The 14646-nt window shown below is 35.5% G+C and overlaps 1 protein-coding gene across 3 annotated transcripts in view; it reads left to right on the forward strand.

Moving 5' to 3' along the window:
- YAF2 (YY1 associated factor 2) overlaps positions 1–13692 on the forward strand; it is a 69984-nt gene extending 56292 nt beyond the window's left edge. For all 3 annotated transcript variants that reach the window (XM_072798329.1, XM_072798327.1, XM_072798328.1), the window contains 2 exons: positions 10896–11048; positions 11895–13692. In XM_072798329.1, coding sequence (XP_072654430.1) covers positions 10896–11048; positions 11895–12132 — 391 coding nt within the window. In that variant the 3' untranslated portion in view covers positions 12133–13692. The remainder of the gene's footprint in view (positions 1–10895; positions 11049–11894) is intronic.
- The last annotated feature ends 954 nt before the right edge of the window (positions 13693–14646 follow it).

The following is a 14646-nucleotide window of genomic DNA, read 5'->3' on the forward strand; positions in this document are numbered from 1 at the left end:
TGCTTGTATGTGCATTCTCCCTCTCTCTGTCAAATAAATAAGTACAAAATAAAAATAAATTTAAAAATCTAGCTTTTTCTTAAGTGGCTGTTCATTTTTACAAATCTTATTCTATTTATAAAATTTAACAAAATTTAAATTTCCCCCTAGGCATAGATACTTCTATTTTAATTTTTTTTATATTTTTGGAATTTGATTTATTTATTTTAGAGCAAGGGCCACCTCTGTGTGTGAAGGTAGGGAGGAGCAGTGGGGGAGGGGGAGGAGAGAATCTCCTGCTGAGCGTGGAGCCTGACGTGGGGATTGGTCTCATGACCTTGAAACCATGACCTGATCCAAAAGCAAGAGTCAGACACTTGGCTGTTTTTTTTGTTTTTGTTTTTGTTTTTATGATAGTCACACAGAGAGAGAGAGAGAGGCAGAGACATAGGCAGAGGGAGAAGCAGGCTCCATGCACCGGGAGCCCGACGTGGGATTCGATCCCCGGTCTCCAGGATCGTGCCCTAGGCCAAAGGCAGGCGCTAAACCGCTGCGCCACCCAGGGTTCCCTTGGCTGTTTTTTTTTAAAGTGTATTGCTGGTTCATTCTCGTGTGGAGTCTGGACTGAGAACTATTGTACAAATGGTATTTAAAGCAAGGACTGAATAAGGTCACCTTAAATAACATTTCTCAAGTTCTGTGTGCATAAAAAAATACCTGTAGTTCTTGGGTTAGGTCTGAGAATCTGTGTTTGTACTAGTTTCCCAGGTGCTGATGTCTCATTTTGGTTAGTGGACCCACTTTGACTAGTAATATCCTCAAGAGTTAGTGCAGATAGAAAAGATATCTAAGACTTAGTCCTGATGCACTCCAAAATTTAGAAATTTTGAAAGAAGGAAAAGAACCAATAATTGAGACTGGGAAAGAGTAGCTGGTGAGGCAGGAGAAAAATTAAGTACTGTTTTAGAGGCCTATGAAGAAGGTTTTGCCGAAAGTGAACGAGTGATAAACTCAGTTAAATGCTACCTGAAAAGACTGTGTAAGATGAGAGGTATGTATGGTAAAGGGATTGTTGGTGACCTTGAAAGTAATAGTGTTAGTAGAATGGTAGGGACAAGAGCCTGAGAGAATGGAGCCTGTGAAAGAATGGAGGAAGGAGGTGTGGAAAGTAAGTATAGAGAAATCATTTGATGCTTGTAATACAAAAGAGAACAGAGAAATAGGGCAGTGGCTAGAAAAGGATGTGGACTTAGGGAAGAGTTTTTTCTGTTCCTTTTTTAAGTTAAGAGCTATTGGTATGTGTTTGTATGTTGACAGGAATTACCTATTCACAAAAGAAAGTATTGCTGAAGCAGGAGAGGAGGGAAGTCAGTAGCAGGAATGGTGTCCTGGAGAAGGAATCCACTAGGCAAATAGGGACATGGCTATAATTGGGAATATGGATAGGGAAGTTAAAGGAGATGGGCACAGATGGAAGCTTGTGGAAATTTTCACCAAATCGCTTCTGTTTTCTCTGTGAAATAAGAATCAAGGTCACCCCATGATGACTTTTACAGCACACAGTAAAAGAAGGCGTTTTATCCCCAGTGCTTGGAACAGTGATTTGAATGAACCCTGAGTGTTTAATAATATTTGTTAAATAAATTAAGGAAAAATAATCTTGGATTGGAGCAGAGAAGATAAGCCAGTCAAGTAGAGAATTTAGAAGGCGAGAGTTGGGTTGGATGAGAGTGATAGTTGTGGGAATGGTAAGGGGGAATTATTCCAATAATGTGAAAGAAAAATTGAAAGGACTTGATACTTGTTTGGCTAAGGGTCAGGAAAAGTTGAGGAGGACCTGTTGGTAGCTCTGGAGAGTGTCCTTAGTCTTTCAAATGAAGTGAGCTGTTATGTTTAATGATTTGAGGGATTTGTCAGAGACTTAATTGCTGCACGCTCTAACCTAGTTTTTCTTAAATTGATGTAGTCATCTACTTTGTGCTTACCAAAGACTTTCTTAGTAGCTGCCAAAGAATCAAGTCTCCCCTGCTGCCACTTCCCAGGAGTTTAGGGAAAAATGTGTTCTAGGCTTTTGCAGAAGTGTTTGATGTTGAAAATTAGACCTCAGAATAAAAATTCTTCAAAACACTCGGATTCTTGAAATGATGAAGGGTATTGTTCCTTGCATTCTATAAGTGCACTTAGCCTCAAATAGCAAGAAGAAAGAGTACATTGACCTTGAGGTGTAAATTTCATCAGTAAAATGTGAATACTTGGGCCAATGGTTCCAAATTATATCTTTCACAGCCACACCTCAGGGGTAATTGGGAGGGTCAGGGATGAGCATTCAGGAGAGTCACCATGTCAACTTCATATAGAAGTTAGGTTTTTTTAGTTTAATGTATTGAGATTCTTTGTAAAATTTTGTTAGCACAGTGATTCTGCTGCAAAAACAGTAACAAAATTTGCATATCATTAATATTTGAATTTTGCTGATAAGTCAAATAGTGCCAATATTAACAGAAGATATTAACTTTTGGAGAGAAAACCACTTTGTAAGAACTCTTCTTTTTATTTAGTAATAATTTTTTTATGGAAAGCCAAGATATAGATTAAACCCTACATTCCATTTTCATGAAAAAGAGGCAAATGGCTCAAAAGAAGATGATACCAGGAATTTTCCAAAGAAAGTGAATTCTTGAAAGTTGGCACCTAGTCAAATCGATGTTCCCACGATTGTTTAATAGTTGTATTTATGCATCATATTTAACTGGTATTTTTAATGATCATTAATACCAAGAGATGTTTATTGAGCATCTAGACACATAAGATGTACTATAGTAGGTGCTGAGATACACAAATAAGTGAGATACTGATCTCTTCTCATGTAGGGATTAGAGTACAGTTTGTAGAGAGAGAATACAGCCATGAAAGGATTAACAGCATTACAGAGGAATTGGAAGACCACGTTTCCCCAGAGGTGCTGCAGGGGCTCCATAAATATTTGATGCATGTTTCTTTTAAAAATATGTTAATCATTAAAATATGAAATAACACGTTATACAAATCTGTTCTATGCACCAAATAAAACCTGCACAGAAGGAAGACCTCTAAAGCTAATCAATTTATTTTGCAGATTAGCTCATTCTTTTTTTTTCCTTTTTAAATTTCAAAATAAAGTAGCGAATCCTTTATTTATATTTTTAGAACACTCTGAAAAAAAGAGAGCCCTAACAACATATTTTTAGTCACCACCTTCCCTTTTACCTCTGTTCTCACATAATGGTTTTGCTCCCAGGCTGCAGTTCTCAAAACCTCTCTCATCAGTGTCTTTCTAATTTCCTTCTTCATCACAAAATCTCAAAAACTGATTTGTTAAAAAGAAAATTTTACCTCACAAAGCCTAGGAGGGGAAGAGTCTTTGAACTGGCTGCAGAGTGCCTCCCCAGACCTTAGGACTGGAAGAGAAATCAGGGAATTCACACTGAGTAATTTACATCCCTTCTTGCTTTGTTAACACTCTGTAGGTGGCATGGTACTAGAGTTCTTTGATGTGTCTTCAATTGATAATATCTTAGATGAGTTTTTCCACAAACTCAAGAATCTTTTTTTTTTTTTTTTAAGGTTTTATTTATTTACTCATGAGAGACACACAGAGAGAGAAACAAACAGGCAGAGACACAGGCAGAGGGAGAAGCAGGCTCCATGCAGGGAGCCCGACGTGGGACTCGATCCCCGGTCCCCAGGGTCATGCCCTGGGCTGAAGGCGGTGCTAAACCGCTGAGCCACCCGGGCTGCCCAAAACTCGAATCATTACATGAACATTATATTTTTAAGGACAGAGAGGAAATGTGGTTTCTCATGTGAGTAGTCATTCAACAGAAAGGATTTTATTATGCAGTATTTTGCAACAATGAACCTGAGCCATCTTATTTTCCCATAAGAACGTATATTCTTTGATCTTCTGTGACATTTGGCATCACAATTTATATGTCATTATTCATAAGTAGTTGCTGAAGGGATAGGTACATATATACTTAGTCTAAAAATGAAAATGTTTGGTAATTTTGGAAGAAAGAAAATGGTAGTCCTCTCTTCAAATATGAGCATTAAGATTTTCGAAGTAAAATGTTTTGATAATGCTAGTGCAAGAAGTGGAAGTGAAGATAAGCCAAAATCTGCTAGAGGTGTGTTTTAGATCCTGAAATCAGTATTACAAGGTAGATATGTTCCTAAGATTAGGCACAGTAGCAGATGAGTTAGTCAAATTAAAAATTTCAGGTCTGTATACCTTCAAAGCCAAATTATTACAGAATATAAAAGTTTGAGTTAAGTATGTTTTAAGTGTTTAATAAATTTTTTTAAATTTTATTCATAGAGACAGAGAGAGGGGGGCAGAGGCACAGGCAGAGGGAGAAGCAGGCTCCATGCTAGGAGCCTGAGGTGGGACTTCATCCAGGGTCCCCAGGATCACACCCCGGGCTGCAGGCGGTGCTAAACCGCTGCACCACCAGGGCTGCCCTAGTAAAATTTTTAATGTTGATTGAATTTTATTACTCTCTTTCTTATATAAATTATCATAAAATGACTAAAAGTTTTTTTTTTTTTTTAAAGGGCCCATGGTGATGGCTTTCTTTCCTGGTGTACTGATGATTTAAACATGAACTAAAGTTCTTTCCACCTTGTCTATAATAAGTTCTCATTCTGTTTTCTCTATAATAGTACACAGGGTTTTTTCCTCCTTAGTGCTTTTGACAAAACTTACTTTTTTAGTTTACTTTTGCATGGTTTCTTTCTCATCTGCTAAGTAAATTCTGTGAGGGCACAGACCTGTTTGTCTTACCCGTGGTGAATCTCCAGCATCTTACCTATACCTCACTCATGTAAATGTGCAGTAAATTTGTTGAGCAAAACAAGGTTGCTGCTTATAAAACCTACCTTGGTTAGATTTCTGGGGTTTTGTTAGCTGTGTATTACAAGTCTCATAATTTAGGTTTAGTTATTTTTACTCATTGAAACTTATTACATTGCTTCACCTTACCATGTACTTTAGTGTTACGAAGAAGATTATTTCTTTCTGAGCTATGAATAATGCTACCTCTTTTAGAAAAGAACCAGTAAATATTTTATATCTTGTTTGTTTTGTTTGTCCAGCTTGACAAAGCTAAATTGTGATCAAGCTTGAAACCTTTTCTTAAAATACTTAGCATACGGAATTTCTGTTATGGTTGGTGGGGATAGAAGGCAGAGACACATAGTTAGAAATGGCATATACCAGGGCACCTGGGTGGCTCAGTGGTTGAGCATCTGCCTTGGGCTCAGGGCATGATCCCAGAGTCCTGGAATGGAGTTCTGCATCGGGCTCCCCACAGGGAGCCTGCTTCTCCCTCTGCCTATATCTCTAACTCTTTTTGTGTCTCTCATGAATAAATAAATAAAATCTTTTTTTAAAAAAAAGGCATATACCAATTCAACATGTACCACGAGCCTTCCACCCACATAGAAAGTTAAGCAGCTCCTAAAAATATTTTGTTCTGATGAATAGTAGATCTCCATTACATTATTGTTGACATTTCACTTTCTCCTTAAATTACAGAGTAAATCAGTAGACCTGCAAAATTTTATACATCTTTCTGGGCTGTTTATTTATTTTTAGAAAAAATTTTTGATTTCTTTATTCATGAGACAGAGAGAGGCAGAGACATAGGGAGAGGGAGAAGTAGGATTCCCACGGGGAGCCTGATGTGGGACTTGATCCCAGGATCCTGGGCTCATGATCTGAGCCAAAGGCAGATAGATGCTCAACCACTGAGTCACCCAGGTGCCCCTGTCTGAGCTGTTTATGAAGGATACATAGAGACATATGAAGCCACCCCAATTTTTGAATACCATATTTCACAAGTAACAGTTTAGGTATGACTTAGGTACATGGAAGAGGACAATAGAATGCAGTTGGAATATGGTAATTCACTAACCAGATGACCTTTTGTCCTTCTTACTAGAGAACCTTCGGCATTACAGGTGTATTGTCAAAACCATGAATGAGAAATCCAGGAACATAAAAAGGCATATCTTGAAAATAACACCCTACCCGTTACTGAGTTAACAATCTCTCACCTCTAAAATTTCCTACTATCCTCCAGATTTTTCTCATTAAGTAGGAAAAGGATCATAGTTTAAATCTTCTTAAGAGCCCCTGGAGATATGAGGGCTTTCTCTTCAGTAGGGCTTGGTATTGAGTCACTTTATGATATGTTAAAAGGTAAGCTGTGTTCCCCCTGCCTTCAATGAAGGATCTTTAAGCACATTCAGCCTCTAGAGAGCAACAGAGAACTTCATTTCAGTAACTAGTCTATGTATATACTTGCGTATTTATATTTCGTGCTGCTTTTTTCCCCAAAGTTGAATCAAATCGAATAATCCTAGAACAGTGTGGAGCACACTTAATCTTCAAGTGAGAATCAGCCATCATTAAAATGAGAATAAAGAAATGGAATATTACACATTTAGGGAAGTCTAGGATAAAAAGAAACACGTATCCGCTACTCAAGAACAGAAGTAAATAATATTTTTCTTAAGGGAAAAGAGAACCTCTACAGAAAATTTGTTGGTGACTGAAAAATAGCAAAATCAATAATAACACTAGGTACTCTAAGAACACAAGGTTGCTTATTAGACCACTAGTTTTGAGGTGCCTGGGAGGTTCAGTAAGTTAAGCATCTACCTTTGGCTTAGGTCATGATCCCAGCGTCCTGGGATGGAACCTGGCATCAGGCTCCCTGCTCAGTAGGGAGCTTACCTTTCCCTCTCCTTCTGCCCCGGCTTGTGCTCATCTCTCTCTCTGTCAAATAAATAAAATCATTTAAAAAAAATCACTAGTCTCATATTTATGCTTGCTTGAAGGATAGCTTTGCTTATATTTTATTAACTATGAATGCAATGTAATTGACACCCACGTTTATCAGTTCCTCCTATTTAGAGTAGACCTGTTCTTGGCTTTCCTATAACTGCCTTAGTCCTTTTGAGTTGCTATAACAAAAATACCATAAATGGGGTTGCTTATGAACAGCAAACATTTCTCACAGTCTGAGATCATAGCACTGGCGGATTAGCTGTCTGATAAGGATCCACTTCCACATTGACAGCTATTTTCTCACTTGGCAGAAAGGCCAAGGGATCTCTCTGGGGCCTTTTTTATAAGGAAGGGCACTACTCACTAGGGCTATACCCACATGACCTAATCACCCCTGAAACCCCCCACCTCCTACTACCATTTATTACCTTGGAGGGGTAGAATTTCAACAAATGAATTTTGCAGGAAATGCAAACATTCGGTTCACAGCACTACCCTTCTAAATTCCATTTCTTTCCGTTTCTCCTCCTTCTCCAGGAGGAGAGTTCTTTACCCCTTTTATTCAGATACTCTTCTGATTATATGGTCCTTCTGAAATGTCATCACATTCAGTGCTTCAATGCCATTCTCCAGATTAGAATAGACCCTTACTACTATTACTTCATTTCCAGTTTGAGGTGGTAGTCATCTAACTTGTCTTCAGAGTCCAGCCTCACACATGACTAGTTTAACTAATAATTTGTTCTGTGTTGGTTTTGGATGGTGTGCATTTATTGAGTAGTTTGTTCTTACCCCCCTGAGAGAATAACACTTAGAAGAATTTTAGATTCATAACTCATTTAAAAACAAATTATAAATATATGTAACTCAGCCTAATGGCTTTATGAAGTTTTATGTTCTACTGATATTTTCAGAAGATTGATGGGCCATATAAAAAGGGAAAATGATTCTAGGAAGATTCTGGACAGATAATGTTTGTTAGATATGAAAAAGACTCCACAACAGTTCTAAGAGACCTGAAGTTGGGAATTGAAATTATCCTTTTCTCGCATAAAAGTTGGGGGGAGATGTTGAGGAACAATGTCACATAGTAGATGGGTACTACTTGGAGACAAGTGCTGGAGGGGTGAGGGAGTTGATTGATCATGTTATAAAAATATTCTGTACCTAACCACAGCACAAGGGTTATATTCCTGCAAATCTTGATCAGAGAACTCATGATTGAGATAGTCAGATCTTACAGGAAAAAAAAGTATTGGGGTACTGAGATTATTAATACAGAAAAACATAGAAAAATATGCAATTTTACTTAAAAGCACTATATAAAGATAATATAAATCAATTCTATATCTTTAGTAATAATGGTTACTCAATAACATTGATTTTTTGATTGCTAGAAACAGAATTCCTTTAGGTTCAAAAGCATGTAAGTTTATTTTAATGTTTGTAATTTTATTTTAATTCAGTTCAATCATTAACAATTTATTTTGCATTAAATTTTAGGATGGAGGGAGTGACACAGTACAAAATATAATAAAGGAAGTTGTCAAACCTTCATTTGTTATGGAAGGAAGAGATTCAGAGATCCATATTACCTGGGGAGACCAAAGATGACTACACCTCAATTGCATTTTATATCTTGGAGTGACTCTCAATTTTAGGTGATTCACTGTTCACTAGGCATTAGTTTAAACAACTCTTAATTAACCCTGCTACAGCTTTGAGTTTTCTTTTCTCTTTCCATTTTCCAACATAATTAAAAGTTATTTCTTCTTGCTCTTACTACTACTTGTTTACTTTTGTATAGTAAGTGGTTGATCCTGGCCAGTGAGTAACCTTGGAGACAGTATTCTTTTTCTTAAAAAACATCTTTCTTTGTTAAACCTGATATAATCATTCAACAACAAACACTAAGTAGCTAGTATTTTTTTTTAGTACTGCGCTAGGTGCTGATTATACTGTGGTGCATAAAGCGGTAACCATCCTTTTCCTTGTGGAGTTTTATATCCTAGAAGAGGAAACAGACAATAAAATGAAAATTGTAACTCCTCCATTACTCCCTATGTTCCTTATTTTTTTTCCCATAGCATTTATCAACATTTAAGACCCTGTGTTGATTTTTTTTGGCTTCATGAGGGCTAGGATTTCTGTTTTTGTAGAGGAATATTCATTGGTTAAGAAATGGGAAAGGTGTATATAATTAGTTACTTGTTTCTTTGATTTTACTACTTTAGCCTGTCTTAAATAAGTGCTGCTTCCTTAGTTCAAGCCTTTTATCCCCTAATCTCTTAGTAGCTTTCCTAACAATTTCTCTGCCACTGTAGTACCTTTCCCCTTCAGACTGCTGCCGGTGCCAGTAATCTTTGTAAAATTCAATTCTTTTGTGATCTCCCGTCCTTTTTTTTTTTTTCTCAATCTCCCATCTTTTAAGAGTAAGTCAGACTCCTTAGCTCTTCATTATTGGATTCCTTCCCATCCATTTAGCCTTGCTTTTTTTTTCCTTCCATTCCCTTGTCACTCCCCACTCTCCATCTCAAACTTTATACAACCGTAATACCTATATATTGTACTTCTTCAAGCTTCTTTGTGAAGTATGGACTAGATCAGAGGCATCAGCTAACTGAGAAACCACTTAGAAATGCAAATTAGGCTCCACCTTAGGGCCCACTGAATTAGAAACCTTGGGAGTAGGGCTAAGCAAGCTATTAACAGGCCCTCCAGGGGATCCTGATGTACCTTAAATTTAGGAACCATTGTTTTAATCTATTCTTTAGAAAATTTATTTCCTTACCAAGCTCAGCCATTAATTACCATGCTAAATATCACTTTTATTTGTGTGACTCTTAGTCTACATCATTAACTCTGATACTTTTATCAACCCTATTTCTTAAATTATGCTGAACATCTTTCTTGGATATTCCTTCTGTACTTTAGGCTCTGTGGGCTTTAAACAAAATTCATTATCCATCTACTGAAACCTGTTTTTTATATGCTGTGTTTCCTACTTACTCCTTCAAAAGATTCCTCCTTACAGCTTTGAATTGTAGACAGTGCAGTATTTTCTCATTGGTTTCTATTTTGTCTTGTTTTAGAGGAACAGCAATATCAGAAAGATCCTTTAATAATTCTGATTGAAATAGGGTCAGGATTTTCCAGGCAATAAAATTACTGTGTTTTTTGTAGACTGTCTGTAAAAATGTATGTTTATCTTCCTCTCCCTTACTTTTTTACTTCTCTTCCTTCTCCTCCTCAGTCTTCTTTCTGTCTCTCAGTTTAAGAATTTAGAGATTGTTTACTTTGAATCTTGACCTCACTTCCCATGTTCTACCATAAAGCTGGAGGGATCCTTGACCCTGGGTCAGTGGAGTCACAGCTTTGTACTGGCACCAAAGGGTGAAGCCAAACAACATTTCAGATATCTTGGCGCAATATCTACAATAGGTTTTCAGTATTTTTTAAATGAATAAGTGAGTAAGTAGGCAAGTCTCAAAGGACTGGGCAGATTGTCAGGGTCACAAAAAGCATGGCAAGATTGTGGCTAGAGATATAAGGAACCTCAAGAAATTTTAGCAATAAAGAGTGAGAAAATTTAATACTCAAATATTTATTAAATGAATAAATGAAAGATTTTAGAGGAAAGAATAAATAGCCATTGTCACAGATGGTTAAATATTTCCTTCTATGAGAGAGAAGGGATAATGTAAACATTATTTCAGTATAAATTTTTAAGTTTAATTTTAGGATTCATGTTTGTTTATATGTGTGCTGCCCTATAAGCATTCAGTTTGATATACTTTTTTAATAATTTTCACATTGATTTATGTAATGGTTATATTTTAATGGTGTGACCATATATTTTGGGCTATAACTTTTGCTGTTATTATAGTTCTTTTTTGTTAGATAGGAAAGACAATAATTTGTGTGTGTATGTGTGTAAAATCTGTTAAATTGCATATTATCTCACATGAAGAATTTTTTTATTTGAAAATCATGTCATATATCTAAAATTTGAGCTATTTTCATAAAGAATATATATTCTTAGTTATAATAAAAAAAAAAACCTTTCTTTTTAACATGCGCACAGGAAGCCTCGACCTGTCTCCCAGTTGGTTGCCCAGCAGGTTACTCAGCAGTTTGTGCCCCCTACACAGTCAAAGAAAGAGAAAAAAGATAAAGTAGAAAAAGAAAAAAGTGAAAAGGAAACAACTAGCAAAAAGAACAGTCATAAGAAAACCAGGTAAATTTGAAGAGTGTTTTATGGCACTTGTGAAATAATAAAATGAACCATTTAACATTCTTTTTTTTACATTGATATATTCTTATACAAAGTGGAAATAAAAGATTTCAGCTCCTTTATTATAAAATATCATGTTTTTCTGAGTTTGAGAGATAGATTAGAAATTAAACACAGAGGCCACCATTATAAGCTTAAATGTAAGGATGCTTTTTTTCTTTTTCTTTTTCTTTTTCTTTTACTTTTACTTTTACTTTTTCTTTTGCTTTTGCTTTTGCTTTTGTTTTTTGTTTTGTTTACTAGATTCAAAGACATTTGTGTTTGAGCTTATTCTTTTCCAACCATGAAGCCAAGAGTGATATTCACAGTACCGAACAGATATTTGCATGGGCTTTAAGCAGTTAAAATCTTCATGGATACAAGCAGAACAGATAATCATGATGCCTTTAACAGTGCACATCTCTGGAATAACAGCCTTACGTATAACACAGCCTTAACTGTTACCAACTTACTCTGTGATCCAACTATGTCATTGCTTTCCTAAAACATTTATCTTAGTAAAATTGATTAGCTATCTGAAAAATTATGATAAAGCTATAAAAGCACAATTAAGAGACCATTGCTTCCAGGGTATCAGTTTGTCATGTTGAAGAAGATTCATCATTGATTGGTTCGATTAACGTTAATGATTTGAAACATTTAATTATATTTTTGTGGCTAGTTATTTATGAATCTGGAGCTTTAAATATAGATGTATTCATTTTGTTATTCTTACACAATTTATGCATTATATGTTTGAAAGTTGGTAGAGAGAAGAGAGTTTAAAATTTTACCATCTTTTGTATTTAGGCCAAGATTGAAAAATGTGGATCGGAGTAGTGCTCAGCATTTGGAAGTTACCGTTGGAGATCTGACAGTCATTATTACAGACTTTAAGGAGAAAACGAAGTCACCGCCTGCATCTAGTGCTGCTTCTGCAGATCAACACAGTCAGAGTGGCTCTAGCTCTGATAATACAGAGAGGGGAATGTCCAGGTCATCTTCACCCAGAGGAGAAGCCTCATCATTGAATGGAGAATCTCATTAAAGTTTATTTTCTCCAATTTCTTAGTCACTTCTGTCATAACATGCAAATACACAGATTATGCCAAGAAGTACCACATTTTCATGACAAACATTCACGCACAATCCATAATTTGCGTTTTACACAGAATAGAAATTTGTTAGAATTTGTTAGACTTTATTGCAATCTATGCTTACCAAACATTTTCAGACTTGACATTTTGGTCTCCACAGTTCAAGGTGCCATGAAAATGTGGTTGAATTATTCATTATGCAGTGTTATTGGTAAGTCTATTTTCACTTTTAGTTTAGTGAATTCTAACACATAATTCTTGAATTCTCTACTATTGGCATGTAACGAATTTAAATTTTTATAACATAGTGCAAGCTGCCTAAATATGTATTATTTGAGAATTGTGAAACAAATAGTTATATGTATACAAGTCAAAGATCAACTTAATCAACTATTGCTGCAACAGGATTTTCTTAATGGTTATCCTCTTAAATACACCTGCTGGTACTTGGTGTGGTTAAATAGGAAAAATTGTTATTAAATAAAGAATTTGTATGAACCGTTGCCAATGTTTTTGACACATTTTACTAAATTATTGTTCCTGAATTATGTTTCTGGTTTTATCTTTGTTTTTGTTTATCTTTTAAAACGTTCATTATTGTAATGTTTACTAGCAGAGTAGTAAACAATAAAACATTGATTATTTAGCTTTATAATTCAGGTTTAGTGCTCTTGTCATTGAACACTGGTATTTTCTGTATAATATAAAACATTAAAGTTCAAATCAGTATAAGCATTTGGCAAAAACAGAAAAGAAACCTGATGTATTTTAAAGGCTGCAATTTTGGAAAAGCTTTAACTTTAAATAATAGTTTTATCACTGTTGTCTTGCCCCAAACTTGTGCAGGGTCATAGAAGTATGAATCTAATTAATACAGAAATGGGAACTGTTGCACAGAACTGGGAAATGACTAATCTTAAATCAGTTTAATAATTGGCCTCTTATTAAACATAATGATTCTTATGAAAATCATACTGCCCTATTTTGAGACACAACTGCCAGTTTATGCATTTATCAATATCCTGAAATAGAAAAAGTATTTACAGCCCCACTTACTATTATGTAAAATTACCAATAAAATATTTTTATGACTACAGATTTTGCATTTTTGTTCAAAACTAATAATGTGTTTCATGTTGTATTTAAAAATCCAACCTAGAAACCACACAGTACTTCTTAAATTTTTCTAGGGTCTCCTGCTTCTTTTACCATTTGCTTAATATATATCCACCTCTAGGAGACTTCTGAAATGTAAATTAAAAACCTAACTTGGAATCAGAATATCACTTAAAGACACTGATCACATTTGAAGAGCAGAAAAAAGTACCCCTAAAAATCGTAGACCCTGACAGTTGTGATATTTGGTGGTTTCTCGTGGTAATGTAATTTTCTGTTAAATTGCAGTACTTTTTCCAGGCACAATGAGACTGTCTTTTTTGTAAGATGCTAGTTGTGAAATACAGTTAATTGCATACAGTAAAAGTCTGTGATTAAAACATTTATATACCTCATTCTTTAGTGTTGTTAAATGAAAAAGTTTGTTTTTAATTATAAGATACTTTGAATGGAACCCCAGCTAACTGGTTTTGTTCTTTTAAAACATGAGAAATTTTTGCCATATTTTACTGTTTTTCACATGTTTCAAATGTTTTAAATTTTAGACATAGTAAAAATTATAAGTAATAATTGTAGTAGGGAAAATCTTTAATTTTTAAGTCAAAACTATCCTTTGGAGGCACTGGGTCTTCTGATGATGATCAAATTCTTTCAGGATGTATTTTAAATGGACTGTGGGAGAGAAAAAACTGACAGAAGATGGGATTTTACCTGAATGGAGAGTAGTCATCTTTTTGTATAGGTGGGGAGACAGTATAGCATGGAAATTTAGAGTGCTAACTAGTGTCTGATGCTTTGAATCCCTGTTATAGAACCTAACTAAGTGAGCTTGAGTAAATTACTCAAGGTCATGTGCCGTCTATTAAACAGGGATAATGGTAATCAAATCTAACTGATGGGGTTGTTGGGAGGATTAAATGTCAATCCACATAAAATAATTAACATGAGGCACACTGGCTGCTCAGTTAAATGAACCTTTAGTATCTTTATAGGTAAAATCCCATTACAAAAATATTCTTTGTAACAAAAATCGTTTCCACGCCCTCTCGGATGACCAAAAAGAATTATGTTCTGTAGGTTACACTGAATTTTCTACATCAGATGTTTGCTCTGATCCCAGACCAGCCAACTTTCTGTAATTCAAGAACCTGATGGTATGCGCTATGAGACAGGACAAATGAACCGAATTGGCTGGTTTGAAATTTTGTTTTCCTGTCATTAATCACAATTCACTTGCTTTCATTTCACCCTACCTCAAATACACTTCCAAACCAGGAAACAGACCCAAATTCCATAAATACACCTAATGTTAAAATATGCAAAAGATTCAGAGCCTTGGCTTAGGGTAC

This window comes from Canis lupus, chromosome 25, assembly GCF_048164855.1.
Source record: "Canis lupus baileyi chromosome 25, mCanLup2.hap1, whole genome shotgun sequence".
Lineage (NCBI taxonomy): Eukaryota > Metazoa > Chordata > Mammalia > Carnivora > Canidae > Canis > Canis lupus.